This window comes from Sebastes fasciatus, chromosome 13, assembly GCF_043250625.1.
Source record: "Sebastes fasciatus isolate fSebFas1 chromosome 13, fSebFas1.pri, whole genome shotgun sequence".
Lineage (NCBI taxonomy): Eukaryota > Metazoa > Chordata > Actinopteri > Perciformes > Sebastidae > Sebastes > Sebastes fasciatus.
In genome coordinates this window covers 1,569,386-1,588,954 of record NC_133807.1, presented here as the reverse complement: position 1 = coordinate 1,588,954, position 19,569 = coordinate 1,569,386, and the positions used below count along the sequence as shown (strand labels likewise).

The 19,569-nt window shown below is 43.2% G+C and overlaps 1 protein-coding gene across 3 annotated transcripts; it reads right to left on the bottom strand.

Annotated features, from left to right (window-relative positions):
- Positions 1–1,384: 1,384 nt before the first annotated feature.
- aldh3b1 (aldehyde dehydrogenase 3 family, member B1) lies at positions 1,385–19,086 on the bottom strand. 3 transcript variants are annotated; one of them, XM_074654993.1, is made up of 10 exons: positions 18,941–19,086; positions 17,673–17,843; positions 16,420–16,530; positions 15,946–16,066; positions 12,358–12,443; positions 10,320–10,401; positions 7,265–7,657; positions 5,669–5,835; positions 5,480–5,579; positions 1,385–2,009 (listed from the first exon to the last, which is right to left on the bottom strand). In XM_074654993.1, the coding sequence occupies exons 2-10, from the start codon at positions 17,832–17,834 to the stop codon at positions 1,828–1,830; spliced, it is 1,404 nt and encodes a 467-aa protein (XP_074511094.1). In that variant the 5' UTR covers positions 17,835–17,843; positions 18,941–19,086; the 3' UTR covers positions 1,385–1,827. The 3 variants fall into 3 exon arrangements, with proteins under 3 accessions (XP_074511094.1, XP_074511096.1, XP_074511095.1); XM_074654995.1 differs by lacking the exon at positions 18,941–19,086 and adding an exon at positions 18,685–18,709; XM_074654994.1 differs by lacking the exon at positions 18,941–19,086 and adding an exon at positions 18,346–18,515.
- Between the last annotated feature and the right edge of the window lie 483 nt (positions 19,087–19,569).

The window sequence follows — 19,569 nt, the reverse complement described above, 5'->3', positions numbered from 1 at the left end:
CTCCCCGGTGTCCAACGTATGTACTTGTTCAAAGAGTGGAAGAATAAAAGGTTTTAGGCTGCACTTGTTCAGTGCTTGTTCACATCCATCTGGCTATCTGGAGTTCCTACCAACCCACAAACTGTGAAATCAGACAACCAGTCAGTTTATTATGGGCTGTCTAAATCAGAAAACATGTGATTCAACCAGCCAATCAGATCTGGCTCCCCTTCCTATGTCACATGCAGCTCATTAGAATATATCGCCCACAGCTGGAGAACTACCTTTACAAAGGTGCACCATGTTTTTCTCTCCAGCCAATCAGAGCAGACTGGGCTTTTTCAGGAGGTCTCAAAGAGACAGGAGCTAAAATGGAGCGTTTCAGACAGAGGATGAATACAGGTATATTCAGACAGTCAGGATGAATACAGGTATATTCAGACAGGATGAATACAGGTATATTCAGACAGTCAGGATGAATACAGGTATATTCAGACAGTCAGGATGAATACAGGTATATTCAGACAGAGGGTGAATACAGGTATATTCAGGCTACGTCCACACTAATACGTTTTAAAACACATAACTTTGCTACTACTCCAGTGTTTTCGAGCCCCTAAAACGGAGACGTTTGATAACGCTGCCGACCTTGTTGTAGTTTAAAACTCTGGAGTCGTGTTTAAGTCTGGACGGACAGAAACAGTGACCTCTGAAAACGATGAGGCAGACGCCCACGTTGGCTTCATGATTGGGTCTCATCATTCATGACGTGTCCTTCCCTGATTCGTCACGCCCCATCACGTGAACCTTTTCTGGAAGAAAACAAACATCAGCCTCGACCATCAGGGGCTCATTCCAACATGGAGAAGGAGTTCCAAGCGTGGCTGACCTAGCAGCTATCTAACCCACATAAAAGGCTCACTAGCTGGCGTAGTTCTAGTTACACCGTGCATGTCCCCCCAAAAAAACATGTCAGTATAGTATGTTGAAAACAGTAGGAGAAAATATGTGTTTTTGAACATTAAAGCATGTAAACATGTTCTAGTAGAAAGAAACCCAAAATACAAGTATGAACCTGAAGATGAGCAGGATGAGCCCGCTACAACCTCTGAAATATCGAACAGACGCCGGGCCCAACAGATTTATAAGAGGTTAATTAACTATAATAAATTGCAAGTTACATTAATAAGTTAAAGAAATTAGTGGCGATGAGACAAATTTGCGTTATCGCGTTAACTTTGACAGCCTTAATTTTTTTAAAACAGTTTTTCCCCCTCTCCTTTCTTACATACGCAAGAGGTGAATGACTTAGCATTACATATTAGAACTGTCCTGTACTGCGTGAATAGATGTTCTTATTTATTGTATGTATGCTTTTGTTGAAGAATAGCAACTTTCAAAGAAATTATTTGAAAATAAAATAAGAATTTCAAATTTATTTACAGTATTTCATGGAAAACAGTATTAGAACATAGAAGAGCACGACGTCAGACACCATGAGAAATTAAACCAATCAACCAAAACAATAGGTTATTAAAAACAATAACACTGTAACACCATTCTCACCACATAAAAATGTCAGTGCAAGAGGATAAAAACAAGCAGGCAGTGGAATCCCTGGCACTCATCAAAGTGGAGCCAGTTTAAAATAAACCAGAATACATAAAACAGTTTGTACCTACAAAGAGCTGAGAGAGGAAACGTCGGATATATTCTAAAAGCTCTGATACAGTGTCATAGAGGTCTGCTAAGGGCCATCACACACATTAAAAGAAGATATGGTTAACCCCGTCTCCAGGTGGATCTCCCAAACATCCACATTCATACATACAGTATTACACACACACATCACATGATGGAGCAGCTCCTCCCGGTGGTCCAGCGTAGCCAGCCCAGTTTGTCCTCTGTGTATGGCGGGTAGCGCAGGCCATTGAGTCTCTCCAGAGCCCAGCCACGCAGCATGCAGGACCGCCGGTGGCTGAACGTCTCGAAGCCCCAGCGGCCGTGGTAACTGCCCCAACCGCTTGACCCTGGAACGAGTGGTTCAAACCATAAACAGCAGTCGTACAACGGCAGAGTGGCAAAACTTCCACCATCCAGCCTCTCTTCATGATATTCATCAGGCTACAAATGACTAGGAAAGCATCTTATAATAAAGGCCTCGTTCTCTGACTGACCTGTGGGTTTATTCCATCACACTGCAGCACAATAAAGACATGTTTCACCCACAAAACTCAAATACAGTTCAATAGTTCTCATCTGTTAGTCTATTAGGTTTCCTGAAATAATCTGACTCAAATCTAATAATATATATATATCAAAATTATAATAATAATAATAATAATAATAAATATCCTATACAGTGCCTTCAGAAAGTATTCAGACCCCTTCACTCTTTTCACATTTTGTTATGTTGCAGCCTTATGATAAAATCGATAAAATATTTTATTTCCTCATCAACCTACACTCAATACACCACAATGACAAAGTGGAAACAGAATTTTAGAAATCTTTGTAAATTTATTAAAAAGGAAAAACTGAAATATCACATTGACATAAGTATTCAGACCCTTTACTATGACACTTGAAATTTAGCTCAGGTGCCTCCCATTTCCCTCGATCATCTTTGAGATGTTTCTCCACCTTGACTGGAGTCCACCTGTGGTAAATTCAAATGATTGGATGTGATTTGGAAAGGCTCACACCTGTCTATATAAGGTCTCACAGCTGATAATGCATATCAGAGCAAAAACCAAACCACGGGGTCGAAGGAACTGCCTGAAGAGCTCAGAGACAGGATTGTGTCGAGGCACAGATCTGGGGAAGGCTACAAAAAAATTCTGCTGCATTGAAGGTCCCCAAGAGCAAAGTGGCCTCCATAACTCTTAAATGGAAGAAGTTTGTAACAACCAGGACTCTCACTAGAGCTGGCCGCCCGGCCAAACTAAGCAAGCAGGGGAGAAGGGCCTAGGTAAGAGAGGTGACCAAGAACCCGATGGTCACTCTGGCTGAGCTCCAGAGATCCTGTGTGGAGATGGGAGAAACTACCATCACTGCAACACTCCACCGATCTGGGCTTTATGGCAGAGTGGCCAGACGGAAGCCTCTCCTCAGAGAAATACACATGAAAGCCCGCTTGGAGTTTGCAAAAAAGCACCTAAAGGATACTCAGACTGGGAGAAACCAGATTCTCTGGTCTGATGAAACCAAGATTGAACTGTTTGGCCTCAATTCTAAGCGTTATGTCTGGAGGAAACCAGGAACCGCTAATCACCTACCCAATACCATCCCAACGGTGAAGCATGGTGGTGGCAGCATCATGCTTTGGGTGTGTTTTTCAGCAGCAGGGACTGGGCGACTGGTCAGGGTTGAGGGAAAGCTGAACAGATCAAAGTTCAGAGATATTCTTAATGAAAACCTGGACAGAGTGCTCAGGACCTCAGACTGGACCGAAGGTTCACCTTCCAACAGGACAATGACCCGAAGCACACAGCCAAGACAACGCAGGAGTGGCTTAGGGACAACTCTGTGAATGTCCTTGAGTGGCCCAGCCAGAGCCCTGACTTGAACCCAATCGAACATCTCTGGAGAGACCTGAAGATGGCTCTCCACCGACGGTCCCCATCCAACCTGACAGAGCTTGAGAGGATCTGCAGAGAAGAATGGCAGAAACTCCCCAAATCCAGGTGTGCAAAGCTCGTCGCGTCATACCCAAGAAGACTCGATGCTGTAATCGCTACCAAAGTTGCTTCAACTAAGTACTGAGTAAAGGGTCTGAATACTTATGTCATGATATTTCAGTTTTTCCTTTTTAATACATTTTGCAAAAATTAAAAAAATTCTGTTTCCGCTTTGTCATTATGGTGTATTGAGTGTAGATTGATGAGGGAAAAAAATAATTTTATCAATTTTATCATAAGGCTGCAACATAACAAAATGTGAAAAAAGTGGAGGGGTCTTAATACTTTCTGAAGGCACTGCATATAAGAGAGCCCCTAGCCCGGGGACGGGAGAGCCGTGAAGTTATTGAATATTTTTCCAATTAAAAATTCACCAAAATTATGTAAAAGCATATTTTTCCAAACTACTACTAGTTGTAGTACAACTATTTGGAGATCATTGATGTGTGAAGTAATTTTGGTGGTTCTACACTGCATAATACTGAAGTTATTGAATATTTTTCTCCTTTCGGCGTTTCACTTTGTAGACGGTCCCTGACAACTCGTCTTACAGACCGATATAATGTGTCCAGCTCAGAGGACGGCTCGTTGTGATTAAAATGAGCTTGTAGCTCGTTGTCCATCTCACTATGGTTAGAAAGAGCCCTCGTTGGTGTTTTGACAACGTTTCTGTTATGAGTTATTGATCCAGGAAGTTTGAATCTGTCAATATCTTTCCAACTTTACCGAAGTACATCATCTAGGGGGGCTCCGTACATCAGCAATGTGTGGACTGTCAGGAATGATTGGAAGAAGTGCTCTAGGAAGTAACTCGTTCCCTCAAGTTAGGGCACTCAAGGGAACGAGTTAATATAAATTTTCTCCTAGGGGTTCTAGGGGGGCTCCGTAGTTCTACAATCATCTGCCACAAATCTTTAAATTCAGAAATCTCTGTATTCTTTACTTTGTTTATGGTAAAGTGCTTTATGCTGGGAGACAAAGTGAATGTTTATCAGATGACGTTTTGGATGATGACATTTGCACAGACGGTGGCTCTGAGCAGTCAAACAACCCTCTTTTGCCTTTTGACGGACGTGAAAAAAAAACAGAAAATCAAACCTCTTCCGAAAACTTTAACGACGGACGAAAGTTTCTGATTCGGTGTGTAAACGTGATTGACACAACGTGAGGTCGTATTTATCTTTAAACGTGCGACGAATTTGGACAAAAAATGCAGACTTGGTGTGAAAAGGCCTCAACCCAGACTTTAGCCTAGCAGGGTTAGCACCGACTGTAGCCTAGCAGGGTTAGCACCGACTGTAGCCTAGCAGGGTTAGCACCGACTGTAGCCTAGCAGGGTTAGCACCGACTGTAGTCTAGCAGGGTTAGCACCGACTGTAGCCTAGCAGGGTTAGCACCGACTGTAGTCTAGCAGGGTTAGCACCAACTTTAGCCTAGCAGGGTTAGCACCGACTGTAGTCTAGCAGGGTTAGCACCGACTGTAGTCTAGCAGGGTTAGCACCGACTGCAGCCTAGCAGGGTTAGCACCGACTGCAGCCTAGCAGGGTTAGCACCGACTGTAGTCTAGCAGGGTTAGCACCGACTGTAGCCTAGCAGGGTTAGCACCGACTTTAGCCTAGCAGGGTAAGCACCAAGTTTAGGGGTGAAGTATTCCTTTAAGCATGTTGTGAACATTAATACAGAGGGTTGTCTTAGTCATTAATCTGGTATTGTCTATAATAAAGGAATACCCAGGACAAAGGGATATAAAACCTGCAACAGTGTCCCAAAATCCCCAAATTGTCCAGCTGGGAGAAGCTTTAGGTCAGGGTCCCACCTACCTACACCTCCAAAGGGCAGGGTTGGCAGGGTCATGTGGATAATCCCGTCGTTAGAGCAGAATCCTCCACTGCTGGTCTTTTCCAGCACTGTGTTCACCACCTTCAGAGAGTAAGGACAATGGGATGTCAAATATAAGACAACATGTCTACAGCTGCGATGTGGGACGTTGCAGAGTTCTGTGCTCTTACGGAGGACTCTTCAGAGAAGACATAGACAGCCAGGGCCTTCTCTTGGCGGTTGATGAAGTCGATGCCTTCTTCCAGAGAGTCCACGGTGAGGATGGGCAGGATGGGGCCGAAAATCTCCTCCGCCATGAGAGCGTCGTCTTCGGCCACATCCACCACCACTGTGGGAGCTGGCAGAGGACATTACTATGTTAGGACATTAGGACGTGTTATCATGCTGTACGATCCCACATATTTAGGAGAACAAATACTAGCTGCTGGGTCTTATAGAAATCACCTGAACGCCACTAGAGAAGACGATGTGAAGTGAAACCTGCTACAAACCTGGTTTAACTGATAATTATGTCATTCTTAGGACTTGTGGCCACAAGTGGCCATAGACTCGCTTTAATACCAGCATTTTCATCCCATTCGGAGAAAAATTAAAGGGGTCCTATCATTCTGATTTTCAGGTTCTTACTTGTATTTTAGGTTTCTACTAAAACACGTTTACATACTTTAATGTACTGTATTCATCCTGTCTGTCTGAATATACCTGTATTCATCCTGTCTGTCTGAATATACCTGTATTCATCCTGACTGTCTGAATATACCTGTATTCATCCTGTCTGTCTGAATATACCTGTATTCATCCTGACTGTCTGAATATACCTGTATTCATCCTGACTGTCTGAATATACCTGTATTCATCCCGACTGTCTGAATATACCTGTATTCATCCCGTCTGTCTGAATATACCTGTATTCATCCCGTCTGTCTGAATATACCTGTATTCATCCCGTCTGTCTGAATATACCTGTATTCATCCCGTCTGTCTGAATATACCTGTATTCATCCCGTCTGTCTGAATATACCTGTATTCATCCCGTCTGTCTGAATATACCTGTATTCATCCCGTCTGTCTGAATATACCTGTATTCATCCCGACTGTCTGAATATACCTGTATTCATCCTGTCTGTCTGAATATACCTGTATTCATCCCGTCTGTCTGAATATACCTGTATTCATCCTGACTGTCTAAATATACCTGTATTCATCCTCTGTCTGAAACGCTCCATTTTAGCTCCTGTCTCTTTGAGACCTCCTGAAAAAGCCCAGTCTGCTCTGATTGGCTGGAGAGAAAAACGTGGTGCACCTTTGTAAAGGTAGTTCTCCAGCTGTGGGCGATATATTCTAATGAGCTGCATGTGACATAGGAAGGGGAGCCAGATCTGATTGGCTGGTTGAATCACATGTTTTCTGATTTAGACAGCCCATAATAAACTGACTGGTTGTCTGATTTCACAGTTTGTGGGTTGGTAGGAACTCCAGATAGCCAGATGGATGTGAACAAGCACTGAAAACATGTCCCCTTTAACATCCAGCATTATCTTGTGTTGATCAGCCGGTGAGCTCTGAAACACTCTCTACTAGAATAAACCAAGTCTATCACTTTAGGCTCATTTGGTGCATCACTGATGCTCTTTACGTTACCAGTATTACTGCGTCTTTTTACCACATAGTATTCATTCTATACATGTTCTAGAAGTAGCAGCACACCAACACTCCTGATTGTGTTTACATGTCACTATAGTGCACGCTCCTGCTTCTTAACCCACCTATGTACTTGTCCTCTTGGTCACTCTCTCCTCCCACAACAACCTTGCCCCTGGACCTCCCGAGCAGTTCCATCAGCCGGGTCCAGTGTCGGGGTGACACGATGCGGGACATGTCCGGACAGGCCTGAGGCTCCTTGCTGTAGAATTCCTCCAGGGTCTTGCGTATCGCGGGCAGCAGGGCGTCCCGGGTGGCCGCCGAGCACAGCACGTAGTCTGGAGCCACGCAGCTCTGACCGGCATTAAAATACTTTGCCCACACCAAGCGGCGAGCAGAGGCTGCAATTTCCACCCGACCGTATATTAAGCATGGACACTTGCCGCCCAGTTCCAAGGTCACTGGGGTCAAGTGGACCGAGGCTGCCTGCAGGATGCTGCGTGCCACAGTCTGAGAACCTAAAAGACAGTGTCCAAAGTGGAAAGGATTCATCCTCTGATGAGTATCAACGTGGTTTTACATTTTAGGGATGCACCGATCCGACTGTTTCAGTCCTGATACTGATACCAATACCTTGGCTTTGGGTATCGGCCGATACCGAGTACCGATCCGATACCGGTGTTTAATTAATCAGCTGTAGGCCTCACTGTGTGGACGAGATCGGATCATTATGTTATATGTAAGACAACATCAGACTGGACTCAAACACTGCTTTACTTACTTTGTAAAACAAAATGTAACAAATATATACGTTTACTGAATTGTAAAGTATAATAATTATTAAAAATGTACATTATAAGTTATCAAATTTAACAGGAATCACAATTAAGGTGTGAACCTTTTTAATGAAACAACAAACTGATCAAAACTTGACCAGGAATTTAAATTCCACTATATAATGTATATAATTTAGTATATAAACATAGAACTGAACTTAATAGATCGGCAATAGATCGGCCTCATTGTTACAGATACCCGATCCAGCTGTTTGTCAGTATCGGCTTGATATCCCATCCGTTAACGGTATCGGTGCATCCCTACAACATTTTATTATATTTAGAGGCGGTTCGATCCCCGGCTCCGACTGTCTGCATGTCCAAGTGTCCTTGAGCGAGACACTGAACACCAAGCTGCTCCCCGGCCGCTTCATAGCAGCCCACTGCTCCTGACTGCTAGGATGGGTTAAAGGAGAACTTTGCTATTTTTCAACCTGGACCCTATGTTCCCATGTTTTTGTGTCTAAGTGACTAATGGAGACAGCTCTTTCTGAAACCGGACCAGTATTGAAGAAGAACACTGCAGCTGCTAAACGGGCTGTAATGTAATCATTTGGGTCAACCTGGTACCGTCAGTTCACGTCCACTAACAGTTCTTGTTGTTGCCACTGACAGGCTCAGATTGTTATTATCTGTGTCTGACAACATTATAGAAAGGACCCTACAGAGAAATAAAACATTTTTACCTTTCACTTGATCCGGTCGGTCTGTTATTGTGGGTCTCGCTGGGAGAAGCCTTGTTCTGAAATCTTTGGTCCCATCCACATAGTGGAAATCATCTAAATATTCAGCCATGACATTGGAAATCTTTGAGTTAACACTCAACTACGCTTTCTGTCCTCCAACACAACACACTCTGCCCGTTTCCACCATGGATGTGTTCCTCTGTTCCACCGTTGTCTTCCGGCAACACATCACATGACAATAACAAACAGGAAGAGAAAGGTCAGAAAAAGGTTCGATTTCTCTGTGGGGTTCTTTCCCTAATGTTGTCAGACACTGATAATACCAACCTGAGCCTGCCTCATTGACAGTGAGACATTTATTTGATTACATAACAGCCCGTTTAGTGGCTGCCTGCAGTGTTCTCCCTCAGTACTGGACCAGTGTCAGAAAGTGTTCTCCCCGTTGGTCACTTAGACACAAAAACATGGGACAATAGGGTCCAGGTTGAAAAATACCACAGTTATCCTTTCAATCCCTGCACAGCTTAAATTTCATGCATGTACCTGTATGCTTGTGATGATTGTAATTAAGTTATTGTTTATTCTGTACACATGACATCACTGCACTGCTGTCCATCCTGATCCTTCCTCAGTTGCTCTCCCTGAGGCTTTTTCCCTCTTTTCCCCGTTGAGGTGCTAAATGAGAGATTGGGAGCATTTCTATTGCCTCCACACAGCTCTCAACATGGAGCAGCTAACGGTGCTAACAGTGGAAACAATAGCAACAGTGCTGACAGAGCGAACAGTGTTAAACTGGGGGGTGGGGGGGACCAGAGGCTGGGTAATCTTACTCAACGGGGTTGTCGGTCGGGACGGCGTTATCAGCTGTGACCCAGCCGCCATGTTGAGAGCAGCTCAGACAAGACCAAGCACCGCCCACCAGCCGGAGCAAACATTCTCATTCACTACAAGATGATTCTGAGAACATGTGAGGAGATATAGGCATTACAGTAACAGAGTATTGATTTGTATCTGATCAGCGCTGCCTAGTTTGACTGTTGGATCAGAGTTCACCAGCTTTGGGAGCAGTGATTAACGGCTGCTGTAGAGAGTCTGCGGCTCTGATTGGTTGGTTTCCTCCATAAAATCTAGTGAAATCTTGCAGATGGCATTATGAGCACCGGGACACCGGAGGACACCGGAGGAACATGATGCGTTTCAGATTACCCGTCTCATGCACTACTGTCAGGATATAGTGACCGTTGAAGTGAAACTTTTTTATCATATTTGCTCCAACTTACCAACTTTAGTTTTTAAACAATGTTTTTACTTGATGTTTTTTTACTTTATGCAGACAAAGCCATCTGCTGTTGCACTACATTACAGCATGTCTTACAAACATGCCAATGTTTTTAAATCAAGGAAATTCAATGTGCCACACGGCTGAAATCTGACCATAGACGTAATCAAGAGGCACATTTGCAACCTTAAATATATATGGTTGACCTTGATTCTAACCTAAATCTGTTAGAGTGATGCTTTGGGTCTTAGCATTTATTTGTTGTGTTCTTTAAAGACCAACTTGTGATATTTTGGTCTTGCTACCGGTGTAAAGGACACACATCTACAATGGGAATACTGTGACGTGCAGCGATCGAACCCATCCTGGAGGTATTTACCTGTGTAGAAGATGTGGTCAAAGCGATTCTGCAGAAGTGCCTTGGTCTCCTCCGCTCCACCACGAACAACTGCATAACAGTCCTGCCACAATGAGAGTCCCATCTTAGTGAAAGTGTTACAAGAATCACTGTGCCAAGCTCCAGCTCATCACACATACATCAGTATCGCCATACATGACAGCGTACACTAATACCAAATAGACTGGTAAAGTTCCCTCTAGAGTGTACTTCCAGTGGAGAAAACATGATGAAGTACCCTCTAGGGCAAGGGTTCTCAACCAGTGTGCCGCGGCACACTGGTTCTCAACATTGGTTGAGAACCAATATCCCTCTCTGTCAACACGGAAGGTGTGCCTCGGAAATGTTTTGACAATCACAAGTGTGCCTTCAGTTGCAAAAGGTTGAGAACCCCTGCTCTAGGGTGCACTTCCAGTAGAGAAAACATGATGAAGTACCCTCTAGGGTGCACTTCCAGTAGAGAAAACATGATGAAGTACCCTCTAGGGTGCACTTCCAGTGGAGAAAACATGATGAAGTACCCTCGAGGGCAAGGGTTCTCAACCAGTGTGCCGCGGCACACTGGTTCTCAACATTGGTTGAGAACCAATATCCCTCTCTGTCAACACGGAAGGTGTGCCTCGGAAATGTTTTGACAATCACAAGTGTGCCTTCAGTTGCAAAAGGTTGAGAACCCCTGCTCTAGGGTGCACTTCCAGTAGAGAAAACATGATGAAGTACCCTCTAGGGTGTACTTCCAGTAGAGAAAACATGATGAAGTACCCTCTAGGGTGCACTTCCAGTAGAGAAAACATGAAGTACCCTCAAGGGTGCACTTCCAGTGGAGAAAACTTGATGAAGTACACTCTAGGGTGCACTTCCAGTGGAGAAAACATGAAGTACCCTCGAGGGTGCACTTCCAGTAGAGAAAACATGATGAAGTACCCTCTAGGGTGCACTTCCAGTAGAGAAAACATGATGAAGTACCCTCTAGGGTGCACTTCCAGTGGAGAAAACATGATGTCCATAACATAGTTTGTCCACCAGAGAGTTTTTACACTGTAAAATGTCCCACTGAGTACATATCTTGGTCACAGTTCTTTACTACGAAGTCCATCAAAATGAAATGGATGACACAGCTCTTCTTTGTTAATTAAATGTTTTTGACTCCCCCCACTGCCCCACTAAGTAGCTCAGCCCATTTTCATGTAGCTTACATTTCCAGGTCTGTTCCATGAACAAGTGGTTACTCATTTGTGTTCCAACCCCAATGACACTACAGACAAATTATGTAAAAGCTCATGAACTTCTTCCCACAGATGACTGAATGGTTCTGCATTGACTGTATTCCAGTGTTCTTGGATATAGTTTCTGGATATAAACCACATTCACACAAATATGATCAAGGACTTTGGATTTCAACTGAATTTGAAGATTAAAAGCCGTTTCACACCGAGCACGGATTTTCATCAAAAGAATTTACACGGACATTTATAAAAACTGATTTTGTGGGTTCTCATGAATGCATGCACACCCCTGCCGAACATTCGTGCGGGGGAAAATATTTTCGGATGGACCTCGACTATGGCGGATTTCAATCTGCGGAAATATATGTTTGACCAATGAAATCCTTTGTTTCAACTGATCGTCGTCGTTCTGCAGAATACTTAGCCAGGTGCTTCTGTAATGTAGCTGATATGCACTTGCTATTGTTATATGTTGGTCAAGCAACGGGGCTAATTTAACAGCTAACGTTAGCATTAGCATCACATTTGGGGTCCGATTAGTTTATGTACTGTATTGTATAGTTAACGTTAGCACCTTAGACATTCTGTGTCTGGATAGCTTTTTGTTGTGTGGAGTGGACATGGCACTATTTAAGAGGAAACTCGTTGCAAAAATGGAACACGGATAATTCACACCGGACCCATGTGCATATTTGTCAATGCGGAAGATTCGCGTGCAGATTTTTCACATCCCACTGGTGAGAAACGGCTTGAGAAACAAAAACCTCAACAAAAATCTTCAGAAGTTGCTTTACCGGAGACAAATATTTGGGGATGAGCTCTGCCATCAGACTGCCTGTGGCGGCGCTGACCTCTGAAGGCTTGACGATCACACAGTTTCCTAGGTGGAGACAGCAACATCATCCAGTCAGTAAAGACAGCAGTTTTCACATGTTTAATGCAGTTTTATACCAGAATTTAGCTCCTTAGCCCCCAAATGTCACTTTTTGAGGATAGGGTTGTTTTGTGAAGAACTAAAGCAGAGTTTTAGGGAATTCTTCTTGCTGATTCAAAAGTGATGAATGAAAACCAATAATAACCTGTACAGAAGAACCTAGAAAAACATCCTGGTGTCAAGTAAGGATCAACCGATATGTTTTTTTCAGGACCAATACTAATTATTAGTAATCAAGGAGACCAGTAACCGATATACATTTGCAGTAAAAATGAAAATCTTGGTGTCAAAAACAGAGAGCTTCCTCCCCAGGGCCTGGAGGCTGCTACAGAAAGCATGCCCCAGCCCTCCACAGGAGGAAGGGAAAAAATAAATACAATTTGCCAAAAGTTCTCTTCTTTGTTCTCGGCCAGTCCGATGATCGGTCGATCCCTGGTGTCAGGTAAGGAGATGTTATTGTTTTGTTTTAATGTCCCTTCAAGAACAGAATGTTTCGACTCGTCTCGCCAAGATGGCGACATCTGATACACGAGAGTGAGCTGCAGAACAACAAACTTTATCAGACAAGAAGCTGGTTCACATTCTATCACTTTTATGTTTGCTAATCATTTAGAATCGAGGTTTGAGCAGCTTGGGAATGTTTGTGAAGTGTTTTAGCCGTGTTTTGATTTTACAGCCCACAACTTTACTGTTTGGTTAACTTTCCTCTGTCACTGGGATCGTTTCCAGCAGCAACAGGCAGCTGATTTCAGAGGAAAAAGCCACTGAGCACTAGCTGCTCAGCAGCAAACAGCTGACAGACACTGTTAGAGACCAGTTGGTGAACATAGTGGAGCATTTAGCAGCTAAAGAGACAGATATTTCCTCAGGAGGTGGTGAAGACCAAAACCAGAGCTAAAAGAGAGAGAATATTGGACTTGCATCGAATGATAATGTTACTCTGTGTCTGCTGGGTGTGTAACTAGTAGGGAAGTCAAAGTTAACGTGATAAAGAAATTAGTGGCTCTAAAATGAATTTGCGTTAACGCAACTTGCAAAAGCTAGAGTGAAGATACTGGTATCATATGAAACTAGTAAACCTGACGAATCCATCGGTACCAACCATGTCATGCCAGCTGGTCATGAAGGAGGTTAAATAACGCTTCAAAGTTACGCTAAATTTTGACGAGGAAAAACTGTCATGTCCAATTTCAAAGGGGTCCCTTGACCTCTGACCTCCAGATCAGTGAATGTAAATGGGTTCTATGGGTACCCACGAGTCTCCCCTTTACAGACATGCCCACTTTATGGTAATCACATGCAGTTTGGGGCAAGTCATAGTCAAGTCAGCACACTGACACACTGACAGCTGTTGTTGCCTGTTGGGCTGCAGTTTGCCATGTTATAATTTGAGCATATTGTTTTATGCTAAATGCAGTACCTGTGAGGGTTTCTGGACAATATCTGTCATTGTTCTGTGTTGTTAATTGATTTCCAATAATAAATATATACATACATTTGCATAAAGCAGCATATTTGTCCACTCCCATGTTGATAAGAGGATTAAATACTTGACAAATCTCCCTTTAAGGTACATTTTGAACAAATAAAAAATGTGCAATTAATCGCAATTAACTCTGGACAACTGTGATTAAATATTTGTATCGATTGACAGCCCTAGTAATAGGAAACTATTTGCCAACAACAACACCATATCAACTTAAATTGTGATCATAGCAGCATTATCATCCCATTGGAGTTGTGTTTCTGTCCACCTGATGATTTCAAGTCTGATCTTCTCTGTTTTGGTCTTCACTTTCTCTGGTCGCCAGTTGGTCTGCTGTTTAGTGGCAGGCAGTGGGTAACTAGAGCTTTTGCTGCTACGATCGATGTTGATGAGAAGTGAGTTTGCAGGCTCACTAAGTGAGGCTCCAAAGTCCATGGAGGTAAAGGGTAAATATTCTCTGTGGGCTCCTCACTAGAGGTACCCCTTCATTATTATGAGGATGTCATTTGATTTATTGGAACATTAAAGCTATTGTAGGCAGTTGTTGCTGGAATAGCAACTTCTCCTGCAGAATACTCCGCCATTGAATCAGACTTTCACCATCTGAAGGGACATGCATGCGCACCTGTATTTGTAGAACAGCCAATAGGAACGCTCTCTCTCTCTCTCTCTGAAATGACCTGTGATTGGTCAAAGTCTCCCGTCACAAGCTAGATTTTTTTAGTCTGAAAGCAAAGCCGTGAGGAGGTGCTGCACTGGGTTGCACCAGTTATATGCAAGTTCAAACATTTCCTAGTTTGAACCTAATTTCTAAATTAAGACAGAGTTTACGAGCTACTACCATTTGAACGTTTGCACCAGCTGAAATAGTTCCAACGTAGGCAGATGTTACTACTTCAATCTTACACCTAACCCGTAGTAGGTGTAAAGTCCTGCAATGCGCTCCGTGATAGATTACACACCTTGGGCATTTATGATGTCTGATTTATACATGCCTCTTTCGCTTCCAACAGAAGATTACCGACCTGCTGGCAGCAGATTAGCAACATATCAGACAGAGACGTGTTCTCAGTCCTTCCCTACAAATGTCAGAGATTATTCTGCTACAGGATTACTTCAAAACATGGTTGGTGATTCAATTCAAGTGCATCAATCTACTGTGTGTGTAAAGCAATACGATTAGTCGCACTATCATCATGTCAGCGCTCCGTAAACATGCAAAATGAAGTACATAACGATACATGTAAAATAACACATAAGGTAAGGGGGCAATTACATATTAATATTCTCTGTGCCACAGTGACAAGCACATATATGGCCTTAGATAACTTTCTAATTAACAACTGCTAATTTACAACAGTTTGCCAGTGAATGCTATCATGAAGTGTTTCATCTGCCCAATACGTTACCATTCTATTACTCTATGCTATAGCTGACGGTTTCACCACTCAATGTCACTGTTGTTATAGTGCACTATAGCTGTAGGTTAAGGTTTTATAATCATCACCTAATCATAAGGCTTCGTCCTAGTTTACGTATCGTTTTGTTGTTTGGGGATTAACATTAGCTATGTTTAGCCGCTACGTTTAGCCACAGAATATGAAAACGTCATTTTCTGCAACAATATTGTGGTTAGTGTGGACTTTACGCTGTTGTAACTAAGATGAACCCGACATCTCCATGGTGCAACCAAACATCCACACTGCTTTAGTGTCACATCGACTAGTTTCAACGCAGTTTCAATGTTTAGTGGACTCTACACCTGAACTGAAGAGACAGCTGGTGCAACTGGCTGCAGAAGTTTAGTTTTCTCCCCGACTTCTCCAGTTACAATATGCTGAAAGCTTATTCTGGAATTTTTGCCCAATGACACAAAAGATGAACTGCCTACCCCAGCTTTAAAAAGATACTCAATGGTGAAGCTTTAAGTCAATATGTAGAGGTGATGGGTGTGGAGGATACCTGCAGCAATGGCTCCAACCAAAGGTATGATAAGGAGTTGCAGCGGGTAATTCCACGGTGCAATGATCAACACAACTCCTAATGGTTCCCTCCGGATAAAACAGTCATCCAGCTTTGTGGCCTGAAAATTGACAACGATAAAACATGTATTACACGGCAAACAATGCAGTGATGCAGAAGAGTCCTCCTGGGTGTGTCAGTACACTGTGGCACTGCTGGGTGGCTCACAAGCAACATGCACTTTCAGCCAAGTGTTAGGGTTACTCTTTAACACTGTAAATTTAAAATCTTTGGATTTTTGTACTGTTGGTCACACAAAATAATATTAAAACTTCTATACTAAATGATTACTTGATTTTTCTAAAAAAATAATTAAAAAAAATAACTGATAGATTATGGTAAACATGACTAAAAATAATTGTTGAACCCTATAATGCATATAAAAATGTACACAACACCCATTGTTAAACCTACCAGGCTTTTGCTGACATACTCCGGCTGCATCCAGCTTGCCATGTTGGCGATGGCGTACTGCTGCTCATTGATCACAATCTCAATCTCGGACATGATGGCTTCAAATTTTGGCTGACGTGCAAGAACCATAAGAAAGGGAGGTTAGCGCTTGATGAAGAGTGGCAGGGTGTAGAAAACACCCTGAATGTGTGCATGTGGGCATGCAGCCATGCGTCTGCACCCAACATGTACAAATGAAATAATCGGTTAGAAATATAGTTCATATTTCTACAAAATGTTCAGTGTGTGAACACAAAATCATAATTGGAGAAAGGAATATAACCCTACAGTAGGTAGCATTTTTAAGCTGTCTAACTTTCAACATTTATCTAAATGAGTAGGCTAAATAAAAGAAGAAGAATAGTTCTAGAAGAAGAAGTGAAAATACTTTGAAGGTAAATGTTTAACTTTGAAAGCAGCAGTGGGTACAAATGGAGCAAATATGATAAAAAGAAAGTTATTTTTATAAAACGGTCACTATGTCCTGACAGTAGTGCATGAGACAGGTAATCTGAAAAACATCATGTTCCTCCGGTGTTCTCCGGTGTTCTCCGGTGCTCCTAACGGCATCTGCAAGATTTCCCAGACTGGAGGAAAACAACCAATCAGAGCTGACCTGGAGTCTGCCGTCTCTGAGTAGCTGTCAATCACTCACCAACTCTGATGTTCTCAGAATCATCTTGTAGTTTACTGTTCAGCTGTAAAATGAGAACATTTGTGATCCGGCAGTCATGTTGAGATCAGTTGAGGAAATACCAAGCACCGCCCACCAGCCAGAGCAAACTTTCTCATTTTACAGCTAAACAGTACACTACAAGATGTTTCTGAGAACATCTGAGGAGAGAAATAGGCTTTACAGTAACAGAATATTGATTAATATTTGATCAGCGAGGCCTAGTTAGACTATTTGATCGGAGTTGGTGAGTGATTGACAGCTGTCTCCGTTGAACGAACAGCCGATAGGAACGCTCTCTCTCTGAAATGACCTGTGATTGGTCAAAGTCTCCCTTCAAGGCTAGATTTTCTTAAGCCTGATAACAGAGCCATGAGGAGGAGCAGACGTCTAGTTTTCTCTCAGAACACTTGAATTACAATATGTCTACTGCAGCTTTAATTTGTTACGGGCTTTATAAAATGTTCAAGTTTGTCAATCGCGTGTTGTTAGTGTATGAAGTAGTGTGTGTGTGTATGTGTGTGTGAGCACAGTCTTGTACCTTCGCCAGGTCTTTGTGCAGTGCATCTAAAATCAGCTGCTCGTTATCTTTAATCATGGACAGGAGGCTGGTCAGCTGAGTTTGACGAAAGCGCTCTGGTATTGTGATGCCTGAACGAAACGTTGAACGCAACCGGTCCAAAACCTGGTTCTGGGTGTCCATCCTTTTCACCTGGAACACAGACGTTGAAATGGGTAAAGAAAAACACACATCCGATAAGATATAAACTAAACTAAAGCCCATTTTACCTGATAAAATGACTAAAGTGACCATGAAAGTTTCTGACATTAGTTAGCATACATTAGTGGAGTAATGAATTAAATCTATGGTTCATTCAGTATATCATAATATATTAAGTATTTCTCTGGATGAGCTCTTTGCAGCCCTGTGGAACAGAAGCCCTGTTCATAATCTCAGTGTTGTTAATGACTTGGCTGTGCTCATACAGTGTGCTACCACTGGAACAGACCGCAGGCTAATTGACATGTTTGTTTAGGCTACTGACTGATGTGACACCCTGGAGTTAGAGCAGATAGGCATGTCCAAATGACTCATTAAGAAGTTAGGACGGTACAACCCAAATGGGTCATGGAAGAAAGAAAGGAAAAAATTAGCTAAAGAAGTGAAGTTACTCAATATATCCACCAGATACTAATGGATGTTAGGGACGCACCTGAAATCATTTCTCAATATTTCACAACCGAGAGGAAACATTTGGCAAACATATGTGCGCCGAATTGACCAGATGTCCTTAATGTTCCATCAGATGTCTTCAAATGTACGGTTCTTTTGACCCACTTTTGCGGAAAAGCAAAGAAACGTAAATTGCGGTGTTTCCTAATGGAGGTTCCCACACCACCGCCACACAGTGACGATATGGCACTACTGGGAAGTAGCGCGTGCAGACAAGCAGTACATGGGCGAAGAAGAGCTAACGTTAGCTAGTTAAACCAGGAGTTAAACCTAGTTAAACCAGGAGTTAAACTAGCTAACGTTGGCTAGTTAAACTCACAGATTCGAACTGTTGACCACCGTAAAGTTAGTGTTAGTAAACGACTCCCACATGATGCTAGGAACTAACTTGAGGTTCTTCTCAGGACTGATCACTGTCCTTCCTCTGGAATCTACTGGAACTTTACGAACACTTCTTACACTCCGTGGGATGAACTGACTAACTAACGTTAACGTTGGTAGCCTAACGTTACCGGGATTCTACCAACTCAACAGAAACAATGATGAAGCACAAACAGTGCAGAGTTTAGTCTGACCTGTTCTGGTGTCCCACAGCTCCTCCGCAGATAGCACACTGACGAATACAAGCAGACTTTTCCGGGTCCTGTCACTCTTCTAACCACCGGTTTACTTCACGGTTTACTTCGAGGAGGGGGAGGAGGAAGAGGAGGAGGAGGAAGAGGGGGAGATGGGGGAGGAGGAAGAGTAGGAGGAGGAGGAGGAGGAAGAGGAGGAGGAGGAGGAAGAGGAAGAGGAGGAGGTGGAGGAGGAAGAGGGGGAGGAAGAAGAGGAGGAGGAGGAGAAGGAAGAGGAAGAGCAGGAGGAGGAGGAGGAGGAGAAGGAAGAGGAAGAGCAGGAGGAGGAAGAGGAGGAGGAGGAGGAGGAGGGGGAGGGGGAGGAGGAGGAAGAGGAGGAGGAGTCGGGGGAGTAGGAGGAGGAAGAGGAGGAGGAGGAGGAGGAGGAGGAAGAAGAGGAGGGGGAGGGGGAGGAAGAGGAGGAGGAGGAACGGTTTTGGTTGATCTTGAAAAACGATCATTGAAACTTGTCAGGTGAGAGCCGAGACCTTCTCTGAACCAGGGTGAGGTCTGGAGTGAGATTCTTTGTGGGTGAAGTTGGCACATTCACACCTGGTAATTATGTTGAACACATACCTGGCTGGCAGGTG